Source organism: Gekko japonicus, unplaced genomic scaffold, assembly GCF_001447785.1.
Source record: "Gekko japonicus isolate JY-2015 unplaced genomic scaffold, Gekko_japonicus_V1.1 scaffold3496, whole genome shotgun sequence".
NCBI lineage: Eukaryota > Metazoa > Chordata > Lepidosauria > Squamata > Gekkonidae > Gekko > Gekko japonicus.
Genome location: NW_015163715.1, coordinates 88,203 through 102,109, shown reverse-complemented (window position 1 = coordinate 102,109; position 13,907 = coordinate 88,203). Strand labels below are relative to the sequence as shown.

The window sequence follows — 13,907 nt, the reverse complement described above, 5'->3', positions numbered from 1 at the left end:
GCACAACACAGGGTTCTGGGGAAGTATCCTACAGCTCCCTTATGTGTTAACAAATGTATTTTTTTTTCACATTAAATATATAATCATACATTGCAAAGGAATGATAGCTTCCCATCACAGTGCATTTTAATTAGTGTTACAACTGTGTTCCTTCCTTATAAACAAAAGGGTTTAATAGCATATACTACTTATTAGATCAGCAGTTTCACATCTAAGTTCCTGGAGAACCCTCCAGTGTTTGCTACCCAGACTTGGAGACTTACTAGATTTGCCCAGTAGTCATAAATCTGCCCAGTAGTCATAGCATTTCATCTCTTGTTGCCTAAGTTTGTTTGAACGCTTTTAACAATTGTAATGTATTCAATAGCTGCCATTCAATGCATAACGATATGTGAATTACATAACTGACTTTGCCTAAGTTTGTTTGAACGCTTTTAACAATTGTAATGTATTCAATAGCAATCATATTGCTATCCCAGGAAGAACCAACCAATCACTGGTCAGCACGCTCCCTGAGCGGGAACATCCGTAATTGGTCCTTATGTATACAACCTTATTGGTTGATAATTGTATAGTAGGCGTGGCTACATTAGCCGGGAGAGTTTAAAAAGGGAACAGCTTTAATGCAAAAGCTGTTCTGGCTATCAGATGTTGATCCGTGTTGGAGTTGTGTTCGAGTTGTTGAATAAAGTTGAACCTTTGCTGAATCACTCTCCGACTACTTTGTTAAGCGAGCGACGTAACAACAATCAGATTCTTTTTTAAAAATCTTATTAACTTTCCTTTATTTTGCCAGAACCTATGCTCCTTTCTTTGTAGCCTTATTCCTCGTAGGTAACTTGATAGTGTCAGAAAGAGAGAGTTGCTTTAATATGGGATGTTTTGAGGGTAGATCTTCCCTGTGGCAGTTAGAAGTGTCTTTCAGAGCTGGGCAGAAGTGACAGTAACAGAAGCACAGCTGGCGGGCCTCTCTAGGCAGTGTTCCTCTCCTCACAGTGCCCAAAACAGCTGTGCAGGGAAGAGGCCCTGAGGCAAAGTCACAGGGTGGGAAGTCAGCTCCCCAGATGAGGCGTTACAGCATCCATTGTCCAAGATTCTTATCTCACACATACACACCATGAAAATGAGCTCAACTGGCAGGCAGGTTCCTATGGGAGAAGAAACCAGATTGTCATAAGACTGTAAGTAATAGCGAGCAGCAGGATTTCCACAAACATTTCATGTTCCAGTTTCATGCAGCTCTAAAACCAGTTTACTTGGTTTTTACATGTGATTCACAAAATAAGTTTTCGAGACGGTGGCATTTATTTCTGCAACCCGATACTTTGGAGCCTGAAAAGGGGTCAGGCAAAATAGGTAACTATTTCATGCTTTGCTGTGTTTACTGGAGCATTCCCGGGATATAAAAAGAGAAATAAATTTGGGTTTGATTGCAAAGGGGCAGCAAGGGAAAGAACTGTGGCTTTTCACCATCTGCAGAATAGCCGCAGAAGGTTTTCCCCTCAGATTCCAGTTGTGGTGCCAGAAGCCTCACATCCAGGTTTCTTGGCTGGAGAGCTTCAGATCTTGGACGAACAATATTCTCTATACGCCAGCATAATACTTGCAGTGGACGGAGCAGGAAGCCATAGTCTCACCATTTTAATCATTTGTCTTAGCTAAGTGTTCGGAGAAAAAATGCGAAGGAAATGTTTGGTGGCTTCTTCAAAAGTGTGGTGAAGAGTGCTGATGAAGTTTTGTTCTCTGGCGTTAAGGTAAGAGCTCTTGCAGAAGTCATACTTGGTTCTCTTGAGGAAAATGTGTACAGCTGTCTGCTTGCCTTGTTGAGACTTCAATTTGTCTTGGATTTCCAAATTCAGAGTTGGACGCTCTTTTTCCTATGCTCCGTTTGAAGGGTACCTCTCCTGTGGCTTGTCTTATTAGACTTGAAATAAGGACACAGAGAGAGATTTTGGCAAGCCTTTTTGGTAAAAAGGTTACTCATTACTATTCTTGAAACTGTCTTTACTGGAGAAACTTTTATAATGAGCTATGAAACTCAGATATATCTGGAGGAGAGCAGTGTTTCAAAGATCAACTTACACAAAATCATTCAGGGTTTTTGTTTGTTTTTTTTAAGTGAAAGATTTAGGAGACTATCAGCCGGGAAGTCCTCCTGCACAAACCCTGGCACCTGCACTAGAAGTTTTAACATGTTATAAAGGTTGTTCATTTGTGAGGGTTAACATCTGATTGCCTGGATCAAAAGGTTATTTTTGGTACTATCGCCACCCCTGCATCTCTTTTCCAGGAGGTGGATGATTTCTTTGAGCAAGAGAAGACTTTCCTTGTGACCTACTACAACAGAATTAAGGATGCGTGTGCAAAGGCAGATAAAATGACAAGATCACATAAAAGTAACTTCTACTCTACTGAGTCCCTTCATTTGGGTTTTTTTTCCTAAATGCTTCTCTGTTTAGAGGCAAGAGTAAACTTTTTGCATTCTTTTCTCAACAGATGTCGCAGATGACTACATACACACTTCAGCGTGCATGAACAGCCTGGCACTGGAAGAGCCAGCTGTCATTAAAAAGTAAGTCAGCACCGATCACTTTAGGTGGTGTGTTTCTAATAAGGGCCGTCCACCGCAATCAGTGACCTTGCTAAGTAAAGGCTAACGTGTTGAGTCTGTCAAAGAATTAGGTCAGTTCAAGATCACATTATACTGCAATATTAAGGAAGTAGGATTACAAGTGGATTACACTTTGTAAACTAACTAGAGGTGGCTGTGGGATTAGGGCAACCTGGAAATTCCTCCCCTTTCTCCTTGAAGTGACGATCAGGTGTTTTAAATTTTCTGTCCACTCTGGAACACTTTTAGTTCTTGACAGCCTCATGACCTCTCCAGTCCCTCCCACTCAGTTAGAAATAACTCTCTAGGTGCCAGTTCCTTCCATCCACTGACCCGTGTTCCCTCCAAGCTGAGTTAGTGTGAGCTAGCTCACAGTCTTTTAGCCTCTGGCTCACACCCTTTTGTCTTGGCTCAGGAAGGGATGGCTCCAGAGCAAACTAATTTATGCAGTAGCCAAATTGCTCGCTCACAACTTTAATGCCAGTAGCTCACAGGACTCCATAGCTTAGAGGGAGCATTGCCACTGCCCTTTTGAGGGCTTATTTGTACCTCTCTCTCAAATGGTGGTGGAAAGTGCTGTCAAGCTGCAGCTGATATGTGGTGATTCCATAAGGTTTTCAAGGCAAGAGACATTCAAAGGTGGTTTGCCATTGTCTGCCTCTGGGTATCAACCCTGTACTTCCTTGGTGGTCTCCCATCCAAATACTAACCAGGGCCGACCCTACTTAGCTCCCGAGATCTGAAAAGAGCAAGCTAACCTGAGCCACCCAGAACGGGACCCCACAAATAAGCTGTATGTTACTCCTATAACAGGAGCTGCGGTGGCTCAAGTGGTTAAGACGCTGAACTGCAGGCTGTGGAAGGTCAGTAGTTCAGCAGTTTGAGACCCAGGTGCCGCATGATGGAGTGATCTCCCATCTAGTTCCAGCTCCTGCCAACCTAGCAGTTCGAAAGCAAGAAATTGCAAGTAGATAAATAGGTACCGCTTCGGTGGGAAGGTAACAGTGTTCCGTGCGCCTTGGTGTTTAGTCATGCCGGCCACATGACCACGGAAACGTCTCCGGACAGCGCTGGCTCTTCGGCTTGGAAACAGAGATGAGCACCGCAACCCTAGAGTCGGATTCGACTGGCTTTCGAGCAAGGGAACCTTTACCTTTTACCTACTCCTATAACAGGGTTGCCACTTTCTGGAAAGTCAGGGAAATGGAAATTGGTCGGGGAAAGTAAGGGAAATTGGTCTGAAGTCAGGGAAAGTCAGGGAAATTGTGATTAAAATATATTCCAAGCAGTGGATTTTTGACCTGCTGCTGCAAGAGCACGATCTGTTCTTGTGGCAACTGGAATAGAGAAGTAGCAGAATACAAATAGAACTCAATGATGCCCTTTCCCAACCATTTTAGATAAGAACTTTTATATAATATTTAGTGTACTTTTAAAACAACAACAGAAATGTTATGTCATTTGTTAGCATTCAGAGTTTACTTGAATTGAAGTTTGTATCTTGGTGTAATTTTTGGTGCAGTTGCAAAAGATGTTGCTGCAGTTAATGTTGAAAGAAGCTGATATTAAATCTCTTACTTTGACAAATATTTTTGCAGTTGAGACTTGTGTAGTTGTAGAGTAGAGCATTTCACTAAGCCTTGCATTAATGCAACACAACCTATTCATTTTTTAACTTGTGGTTATATTTGAATGGTGGTCAGGGAAATTGACAAACGTTGGTCAGGAAAACTCAGGGAAATGAAAAATAAAATTTTAGTGGCAATCCTGTATAAAGCCTCGGTACAGACTGCGGAGTGGAGACTTGACATTTCCTGCTTGCTTTGGTGTCAGGTACTTTCCCACGATAGGTACAGGTACGCTGAACAGTAATTTCTATAGTAACAGCTGCTGTTTGAAAATGTAGGTGCATATTGCCCATCTCCTGGGCCTCCTGCTCCAGATCTTAGTCTGTCTGGTTGCTTGCATCACTTGGTTGTTAACTGAAATAATAAAAAAAGAGCAAGAGTCCAGTAGCGGCTTAAACACTAACAAAATTTGTGGCAGGGTTTGAGCTTTCGTGAGCCACTGCTCTGTCATCTGATATCTTGTAGCTGAAGAACGGAGCAGTGACTCACGAAAGCTCCTACCTTGCCACAAATTTTGTTAGTCTTTAAGCTGCTACCGGACTCCTGCTCTTTCTACGGCTACAGACAGACAAAGACTTCTCCTTTTCATTTCTCCTCCCCTGTTTTATTCCACTGAATCTTCTTATTCCAGTGCAGCTTTCTGTTGGCCTCAAAACTGTCCCCTTGGTCCTCCCTGGTTTTTGGCTTTCTGTGTGACATTCTTGAAGACCCCTACCAAAAATCTGAACTGAAATCTCTCTCCCATCTGACAGCATGATTTGCCATAGAAGGAGCATGCAATAACCTCGGTGCATTCCCCCGATTATCTCTGGAATGAGGTCGCTCACTGGTCAGGGTACGAGGTGTCCACACTCAATGCATCACTTTGTCCTTTCCCATGGCTGTTTATTATTTATTTACTTCATTTGTACCTTGCCTTTCCACCCAGTGGGGACCCAGAGCTGTTTCCTCTCCTCCATTTTATCCTCACAACAACCCTGTGAGGGGGGCTGGGCTGAGAGAGTCTGACTGACCCAAGGTCACCCAGCGAACTTCCATGGCATGAGTGGGGATTCAAACCCAGGTCTCTCAGATACTAGCCCAACACTCTTAACCACTGCACCCCACTAGCTGTTTTCCTTTCTTCGCCTTTGATGGTTCTTCTTGTTGCGAGAGTCCAAATCGATTTCAGAACATGCAGATTTGTTCAAATGTGCTTAGTGCTTATTTATCCCAAAAGTAGAATCTTGGAGGTCTGACTTACCTTTCTCACTTCCTCCCCTCCAGGTACTTGCTGAAAGTTGCCGAACTTTTTGAGAAACTCAGGGTAATCTACTTGAATTTGTTTATGTTGCACTCACACTTGCCTCTCCTTCACTAAAAAAACTCCAAGGCAGGTATGATTTTTAAACTGTCATTCTCTCCATAGAAAATAGAGAATCGTGTGTCTTCCGATGAAGATTTGAAGCTCTCAGAGTTACTAAGATACTATATGCTCAATATAGAAGCAGCAAAAGTGAGTCTTCAGATTTTTCTCCAACATTCTCATAAAACAATCTGGCTGAACTGTGGCTTAAATAAAGAACTACATGAGTATGCCCTGCAAAATCTTGTGACTGAAGGTTAAAATGGATATTGTATATTGCCACTTGATTCTTACTCGCTAATGGAGTTGGTTCTCATTCACTATGGCTCAGAACTTCCAACCACTGCCGTGCATGAACTCCTGCAGTGTCAGCTTGTAAGTGCAGGCTTCTCCTTTTTCCTTTGCAAAACCTGTGGCTATTCTGTATAAGAAATAGACAGTATAATGTGAGCCTCTCTAATGCAGTGTTAATGGTGAGAAACGGAGTGGGGATAAGCAGGTTTCTGGTCCCCATTCAGCCACAGATGACTTTATGGTGGTTCTGGGCTCTCTATTGTTGTTGTTGTTGTTGTTATATTATATTTATACCCCGCCCTCCCCACCGAGACAGGCTCAGGGTGGCTTACATATATACAATAGCTAAAAACAACACTGTAATAAAAGCATTAAATCTTAAAACAACAACATAAGGTGCTATTGACAATATACGTAACCAGATGCTGCCCCTCTGGGACCTCATTGGTCACGACTAGGTCTTGCCCCTCCTGATGCTGCACCCCGTGGGACCCCAGTGTAGCTTCACTGATAGGCTGGCTTTGTTTAGCAGTGTTGTAAATAAAATAAACTGGTAAGAGTCTCTTGTTAACTTCTCATGCCTGCTTACCAAAAACAGGGCAAAAAGTGAATTGTCCTTAACTGGGGCTTAGTTATAAGCTTAACTGAAGCTGATACCGGATGCTCGGTTTGAAGGAAGGCTCCAAGTAGTGGCAGCCACAGCAGAAGGGGGGAAACCCAACCTTCAGGATGCATTATGAAGGATTGGAGCCCATCACATTCTCTATCAGCCCACTTGTTCCCTCAATTATGCAGCCACGTGTTCCGAGAGTCTACTTGTCCTGTTAAAATGACAGCAGAGAAGAATGAGCTGGTAAAAGGTATAACTAGTCCGTATTTCAGAACTGACCTGACCGGGATAGCCCAGGCTAGCCTGATCTTGTTGGATTTCTGAGGCTAAACAGGCTCAGCCCTGGCCAGTATTTGGATGGGAGACCTCCAAGGAATACCAGGGCCAGCCCGTGACACAGAGGCAAGCAATGGCAAAACCACCTTGAACGTCACTTGCCTTGAAAACCCTATGGGGGTCACCATAAGTCAGCTGTGACTTGATGGTGCTGCTTTTTACCACCATTTTCAGAATTATCAGAGAGCCAGTTTGGTGTAGTGGTTAAGTGCGCGGACTCTAATCTGGAAGAACCGGGTTTGATTCCCCACTCCTCCACTTGCACCTGCTGATGTGACCTTGGGTCAGTCACAAGCTCTGGCACAGCTGTCCTTGAAAAAGAGCAGTTTCTGTCAAGAGCTCTCTCAGCCCCACCCGCCTCACAGGGTGTCTGTTGTGGGGAGGGGGAGGGAAAGGAGCTTGTAAGCTGCTCTGAGACTCCAAGTGAAGGGCGGGGTATAAATCCACTCTCTTCTCTTTTTCTTCTTCTATCTATCATAGAATGGCTAACATGGAGCACTAAGAATTGTCCACTGTGATGCAAGAGTCCCCAGGTCCCAACTGTGTTTGTGCTCACTTGAAACATATCTTTTTAACTTTCCCTTTTAGAAGTCTGAGCTGTGCCAAAAGAAATGCCAGTATGTTGCCGGAGCTGCTCCTTCACTAGGAATCTGTAGTTCAACTCCACAGCATTACAGGGGAAGGTACCACTTTGAGGGCAAGGAGTCAGGCAACATTGGATTAAATCCCACTTCCAAGCACTGTGAGGCCAAGAGGCTGTGTGTACATGGTACAGGCATGATGAGAAGAGTGAGTCTGTTTCCAAAGGGCGTGCAGTATCTTCAACCCTCTCCTCAATCTATTGTGAAGCTAGATTGGAAGGGCTGGGCTGCGCATGTGAACTTGGTGACTGCTCCCTCACTGGGTGGGGCTTCTGAAAATGAGTGAAGGCCTGGCATGAACTGTGCAGTAGGTCAGGTTACTTGCCTCTCTACCCTAGCTCTAGCGGCAGTAGAGAGGGGGATGCTTCTCTTCTTGCCTCCTGCCCCTTCACTTCCACCTCCCCTAAGATCACTAGCAGAGCCTTGGAGGCCTCAGACATATCTCTTTTAGGGCTCATTCAACTCAGTCCCACCGATGGATTAAATTGAAGTGGTAGTCCATTCATCCCCTCATAGGAAAGCTTTCCAGTAATGATACTTACCCCGAGAACCCTCACCCTTCCCTCTAGCATAACGAGTGTTCTTGATGTGAAAGAAGAAGGCAGGGCCTTCACCTTGCTTTGCCTTGGGCTGTCCTGTGACATCACCTGCAGCCTTCAGGGCCTTCTGCAAAGAAAAAGGGAATCTTTCAGCATGTCTGTTCAAAGCAGTGACCAGCCCTTGGTTTTCCTTGTGTCTGGAAGAAAATCGGGAAGTTCTCTCCTCCACTATCAACCAGCTTCCCCTTTGTACTAGTCAAGAGGTGGAATCCTAACTCTACATGGAATACGATATCCATTCCCTGTGAAGAACAGTAAACAAAATCTGACTCATGAATTTCTATCATTGCTGAATATTTGAATGCTGTCTGATCTTTTAATAGAGCTAAAAAAATAAAATTATACACAGTAAACAAAATCTGACTCATGAATTTCTGATTGCTGAATATTTGAATGCTGTCTGATTTTTAGTAGAGCTAAAAAAATAAAATTATACGAAGTTCCAGAAATATGTAAACCTAAAAACGGAATAAGCCATTTTACAAATAATTCTGTAATCTCACTCGATACATGAGGCTTTTCCCCTGATATCTTTCTCAGTCATAGGCTTCACAAGTCTGGGTCTTTAATCCATTTAATTCATAAAATAAATAGACACTTGTTCTCTATATAGCCCTGGCTTAGTTCAGAAACTTTCAGGCTTATCTGATTTTACAGTCATGTCTAGGCCTCTCCCCACACTTGGAGGCTGATAGATCCTCGGGTGCCATCTGCGCAAGACTGCCGGTGGCACAGCTATCCAGTCGTTTGAGAGGCTATATCCAGAAGTACAGTCTGGCTGATGGCTAGAACAGTAGAGCTTGACACAGTGGCTGCAGCAGAAGAGAGTATCATTTGATCAGGGGAGAAGCATAGGGTTCTTATCCTGTCCTCCCTTGCAATTCCTTCATTCTGGCTGTTTTGTAGACCATATACCAATAGGTAATGTCGTCTCATGCCTATGTGGCATGGAAATACAGCCAGGTCACTTAACATTCAGGGTTTTCTTGAGCACATGACTTGAGTGTTTAGATTTCTTTAATTCTTAAAGCAAGATGTTCTGTGATCCTGCGGTATGCTTGCATTCTTTGGAAGCTCCACGGGTGACTAGTGGTCGAGAGCAGCTCTTGCAGAGCAGGTTAAGAGCTTTGAGGTGCTCCTGCACCCAGCCTTGCAGCTTGAAAAGCAGGTTGGTGCTGCGGCCAAGAACACATTCAATCAGCCTCATTTGCTTTACCAACACTCTCCTTTAAAAAAAAAATTCTGCCAATCATCTGCTTTACCAACACTCTCCTTTTAAAAAACAAATTCTGCCAATCTGCCTGCACTGATCCATGCTACTGTAACCTCATGGTCGGATTACTCTAGTGCACTCCTCTATATTGGCCTGCCCTTGAAGGGAATCCAGAAATTGCAGCTGGTCCACAATGCAGCAGCCTGTCTATTACCAGGAGCTGGCCATTGGGAACATAACGCTGCGTAGTTTGAAACAGCTATGCTGGCTTCCAGTTTGTTTCTGGTTTCAGTTCAAGGTGGTGGTGATGATCTGTGGAGCCTTGCATGGCCTGGGAACCATATAGATGAAGAACCACCTCTTCTTGTCTGTTCTGTGCGCCAGCTACAGTCTTCAGGCTCCCACCTGCTAGCATTTCCCTCACTTAGGGTGGTGCGCTTGGCATCAATCAGAGCCCGGACCTCTTCCATTACAGCTCTTGCTTGGTGGGACAGGCTCCCTGAAGAGGTATGGGGAGCTCCTTCACTGGAGGCAGAGCAAGGCTTGTTTCTTTGCCAGGGCTTTTGACGGGCTCTGAGCAGTAGGCATCTTCTAGGAGGAGGGGGAGGTATTTGAGGTTTAGCTATGCGCATTAGTGCTCAAAAGATGCAGGTACTATTAGATTTTCTGGTGTCATCTTGGAAGTGCTAGTTTTTTCTAGGCCTCCACAGCTGTCCAGATGTTGGTGTCCTTTGTGCCTTCCATCCTCACCCCTTTGCTCCTCTTCATCTGTTCCCGGGTTCAGTGGGAATCCTAACTTTCTTCATGGAGTTGTGCGTGCTTAGAGAAGTGCTCCTTGAGCGAGATGCTTGAATTAAATGTACTTAACAGCTCATTTTCTTGTTACTGTAACTTGCTGTTTTCAGGATCTCCTGTACAGACGTACACGGGCCCTTGTGGACTACGAGAATTCAAATAAAGCTCTGGATAAAGCTCGGTTGAAAGGCAAAGATGTCAGACAGGCAGAAATACACCAGCAAGAGTGCTGTCAAAGATTTGAAAAACTTTCTCTCTCTGCCAAACAAGGTAAAGCCCACTTCATGGGAACAGGACGAATCTCATGGTAGTGTCAGGGAAAGCCTCCTCAGGCTGGGGGAAAGTGTGGCCTTTAGCAGGATGTGTTGCTGGGGTCCAGCCCTTTGCTTGTAGCAAAGCTGTGCAAATGCATAATGTATTACATCCACAGCATCTCTGTCTACTGTTTTGGGCTGTTGCTTAGTAGAGAGCTTTAACCAATGATGTATTAAAGGTGTAATACTAAGCCACTAGGGAGCTGCAGTGGCTCAAGTGGTTAAGACGCTGAACTGCAGGCTGTGGAAGGTCGGTAGTTCAGCAGTTCTGAGACCCGAGTGTGCCCCATGACGGAGTGAGCTCCCATCTCTAGGTCCAGCTCCTGCCAACCTAGCAGTTCGAAAGCAAGAAATTGCAAGTAGAGAAATAGGTACCACTTCGGTGGGAAGGTCACAGAGTTCCGTGCGCCTTGGTGTTTAGTCATGCCAGCCACATGACCACGGAAATGTCTTCGGACAGCGCTGGCTCTTCGGCTTTGAAACGGAGATGAGCACCGCAACCCTAGAGTCGGATTCGACTGGCTTTCGAGCAAGGGAACCTTTACCTTTTTACTAAGCCACTAGTGTGGAAGGCACCGATTGTTCTGAAACGAATAGTAATGCATACTGAAGAAAACATGTCTTTAGGAGCACATGCTTGGTTATCTTTTGCACACATATACAGGGGGAACACCTCTCTACACTCCATTCCCCCAATAATTTCTGTACGTTGTTGTTCTCCATGGCAGAATTGAACAACTTTAAACGGAAGCGAATAGCAGCATTTCGTAAAAATCTAATTGAAATGACTGAACTGGAGATCAAGCATGCTAAGGTATGTGTTTTGTTGTCTTTCACCTAAGGCTTGCATCTTGTCAGGTCCCCCCAGTCAATGCACTCTCCACACACACTATTTTGGCAGTGTAATGCTTTATTAGAGAAATGATGCTGTGGGTTCCAAAACCTTTGTTAGGACTGAAGGAAAAGGCGGGAGAATACAAGATACAGGTAAAACCCATGCATTCCATGCACACACACAGTCACACCTAGTCTCTGGTATTTCTATGGCAACTTGGACAGATATACGTTGCCCCTATCTAACCTAGCCTGGCATGCAGATCTCCAAGGACAGTCTCATGGGAAACTGTCTTGGGGCGCCCTTCAAGAAAGTTACAAAGCTTCTACTCCCATGTACTCCAACAACATACACTCCTTCCCCCCAGGAATTCGAAATGGCAAGGGAAGGTCCAGTGATAAGAACCAGGACAGGCGAAAGTGAACAGTGAACTATGAACTGGCCTGAGCTTGACACATCTAGAGCCTAATCTAACTACAGCAACTCAGTGAAAATGAGTTGCTCTTTAAGCGCTTCAGTAAAGAGGGCTCTAACTTGCCCATCCAGGTCATATGTAACAGCATAAAAATTTCCACATCAGCCTTGAACTTTTATCACTGTTCTGGTCTGCATGCACAATCCTGATACCAACAACCGTTATCCCCAGCTAAATCACACTAAAATCTACTGGATTTTAGTTGGTCTTAACAGGTCCCATTGCATTGCTTTCCTGTGTACTGAAGATTCACGGTTCTGAATCAGTTCTGAATTTTAGGAAAATCATATGGAGACTTCAGTTGGCCAATAAAAAGGAATAGCTGTCTCACTGTAAAATAACATGGGGGTTGTTTAGATGCCCACCAGGTGTTTTCTGAAAGTGAGTGTGGCTCTTAATTAGCCGGGGTTCTGATTGGCTATTGGAGACCAATTGGTTGTGCAGATTAAAGTATTGTTTGGGCAGCAGCTGCCAACACTATGTTGGTTTTATTCTCACTCATCTACAAATTATTATTATTCTTAATGGCCCCTGTTCTCCATGTACTGTGTGTGTGGCTCCCTCTCCTGCAGCAGGCATTTTGTGGATGCGCCCACCACCCTCTGTCAGAATTTCAAGTGTGCCCATTGGCAGTGTTCCCTCTAAGCTGAGTTAGTGTGAGTTAGCTCACGGTTGTTTAGCCTCCAGCTCACACATTTTTGTCTTAGCTTAGGAAGGGATGGCTCCAGAGCAAACTAATTTATGCAGTAGCTAAATTGCTCACCCACAACTTTCATGCCAGCAGCTCACAAAGTTGAATTTTTGCTCACGAGACTCCACAGCTTAGAGGGAGCATTGCCCACAGACTCGAAAAGGTTATGGACCCCTGGTTAGAGACAAGACTACTGGATTGTAAGGCCAGATCTTCGACGTGGTCTCTGTGCTTCACACCCATGGGATCTAGTGCGCATGCGCTGGATCGATCGGCATTGTAGCGAGCTCTTTAACGGATTTTCGCACCCAGACCTCGGGCATGCGCAGGAACCCCACTGCGCATGCCCAGAGGGGAGGGCGTGGACATCCCGCCAGTTCCTTTCTCCAGATTCGTGGTGGAGGGGAGAAATGTTATATCATCTTGCAGATTTAATATAGTTTGGGAGGATTTTAGGGTCTCATCATATAACACAACTTGATGGAGAAGTTGACCAGTTTGGTGTCATGGTTAAGTGCGCGGACTCTAATCTGGGAGAACCGGGTTTGATTCCCCACTCCTCCACTTGCACCTGGCTAGATGACCTTGGGCACGCCGTAGTTCTGATAAGAGCTGTTCTTGAAAAAGAGCAGTTTCTGTCGAGAGCTCTCTCAGCCCCACCTACCTCACAGGGTGTCTGTTGTGGGGAGGGGAAGGGAAAGGAGCTTGTAAGCCGCTCTGAGACACCTTTGGGTAGTGAAGGGCGGGGTATAAATCCAATCTCTTCTTCTTCTCTTCTTCTCCAGTTATTTACCTCCTCTCCTTTTTGTCTTCCAGAACAATGTTTCTGCCCTGCAAAGCTGTATTGATTTATTACAGAACTAAAGACATCTTTAGTTCACTCTCTCTGTGTGTACATGGAACATTCAACAACTGCACTCAACAACCATATCTACCCTGGCTTCTTATGTTGAAAGATTTTGCTTGGCTAATATCTTAACTAATATCTGGATTTTGGTGATGTAAACACTACAGTGCATACAAACCTAAGTTACAAGTGTCCTCAGGCAAAGGGTACTTATGTATTGGTTTGATATCTGCTAAACTGCTGTCAGGGTTGAAACCTGGTTTCCGGAGAAGCTTTGCTACTGCAAGGGAGGTGTCTATTGAAAACGACTGTCATAGATGCAAACAGCTCAAGCGATATCTGCAAATTACTGGAGCATTTTTTATATGGAAATACCTAAACATTCCATTTTGGAGATTTCTATTGCAATAATGTTTTGGATTCAATATTTGTAAGCTCTTGAGCAAACACAAAATAAAGGTATGTAATCATTGGTCTGCTCATTTAGTTTAGTATTTGAATGGGTGTTTACTCCTCTTTCCTTGCTTAAGTCACTAGATACAGATAACTGTTGCTCTTCATGCGGGACTTGAGAATGAGCACAGAAACATGCCCAAGCCAAGCCCTGTCTTGGATAAATCAAATATGGCGCTTAAGGGAGGCCATGGTGTATTCCTTGGCATTTATAAATACG

General features: G+C 44.4%; 1 protein-coding gene across 1 annotated transcript in view; it reads left to right on the top strand.

Annotated features, from left to right (window-relative positions):
• Positions 1–13,635, top strand: part of SNX5 (sorting nexin 5) — a 28,943-nt gene extending 15,308 nt beyond the window's left edge. The window contains exons 6-13 of the mRNA XM_015407851.1: positions 1,659–1,754; positions 2,291–2,396; positions 2,497–2,572; positions 5,506–5,545; positions 5,648–5,734; positions 10,183–10,342; positions 11,115–11,200; positions 13,204–13,635. Of these exons, the coding sequence (XP_015263337.1) occupies positions 1,659–1,754; positions 2,291–2,396; positions 2,497–2,572; positions 5,506–5,545; positions 5,648–5,734; positions 10,183–10,342; positions 11,115–11,200; positions 13,204–13,251 (699 nt within the window). The 3' untranslated portion in view covers positions 13,252–13,635. The remainder of the gene's footprint in view (positions 1–1,658; positions 1,755–2,290; positions 2,397–2,496; positions 2,573–5,505; positions 5,546–5,647; positions 5,735–10,182; positions 10,343–11,114; positions 11,201–13,203) is intronic.
• Positions 13,636–13,907: the final 272 nt, after the last annotated feature.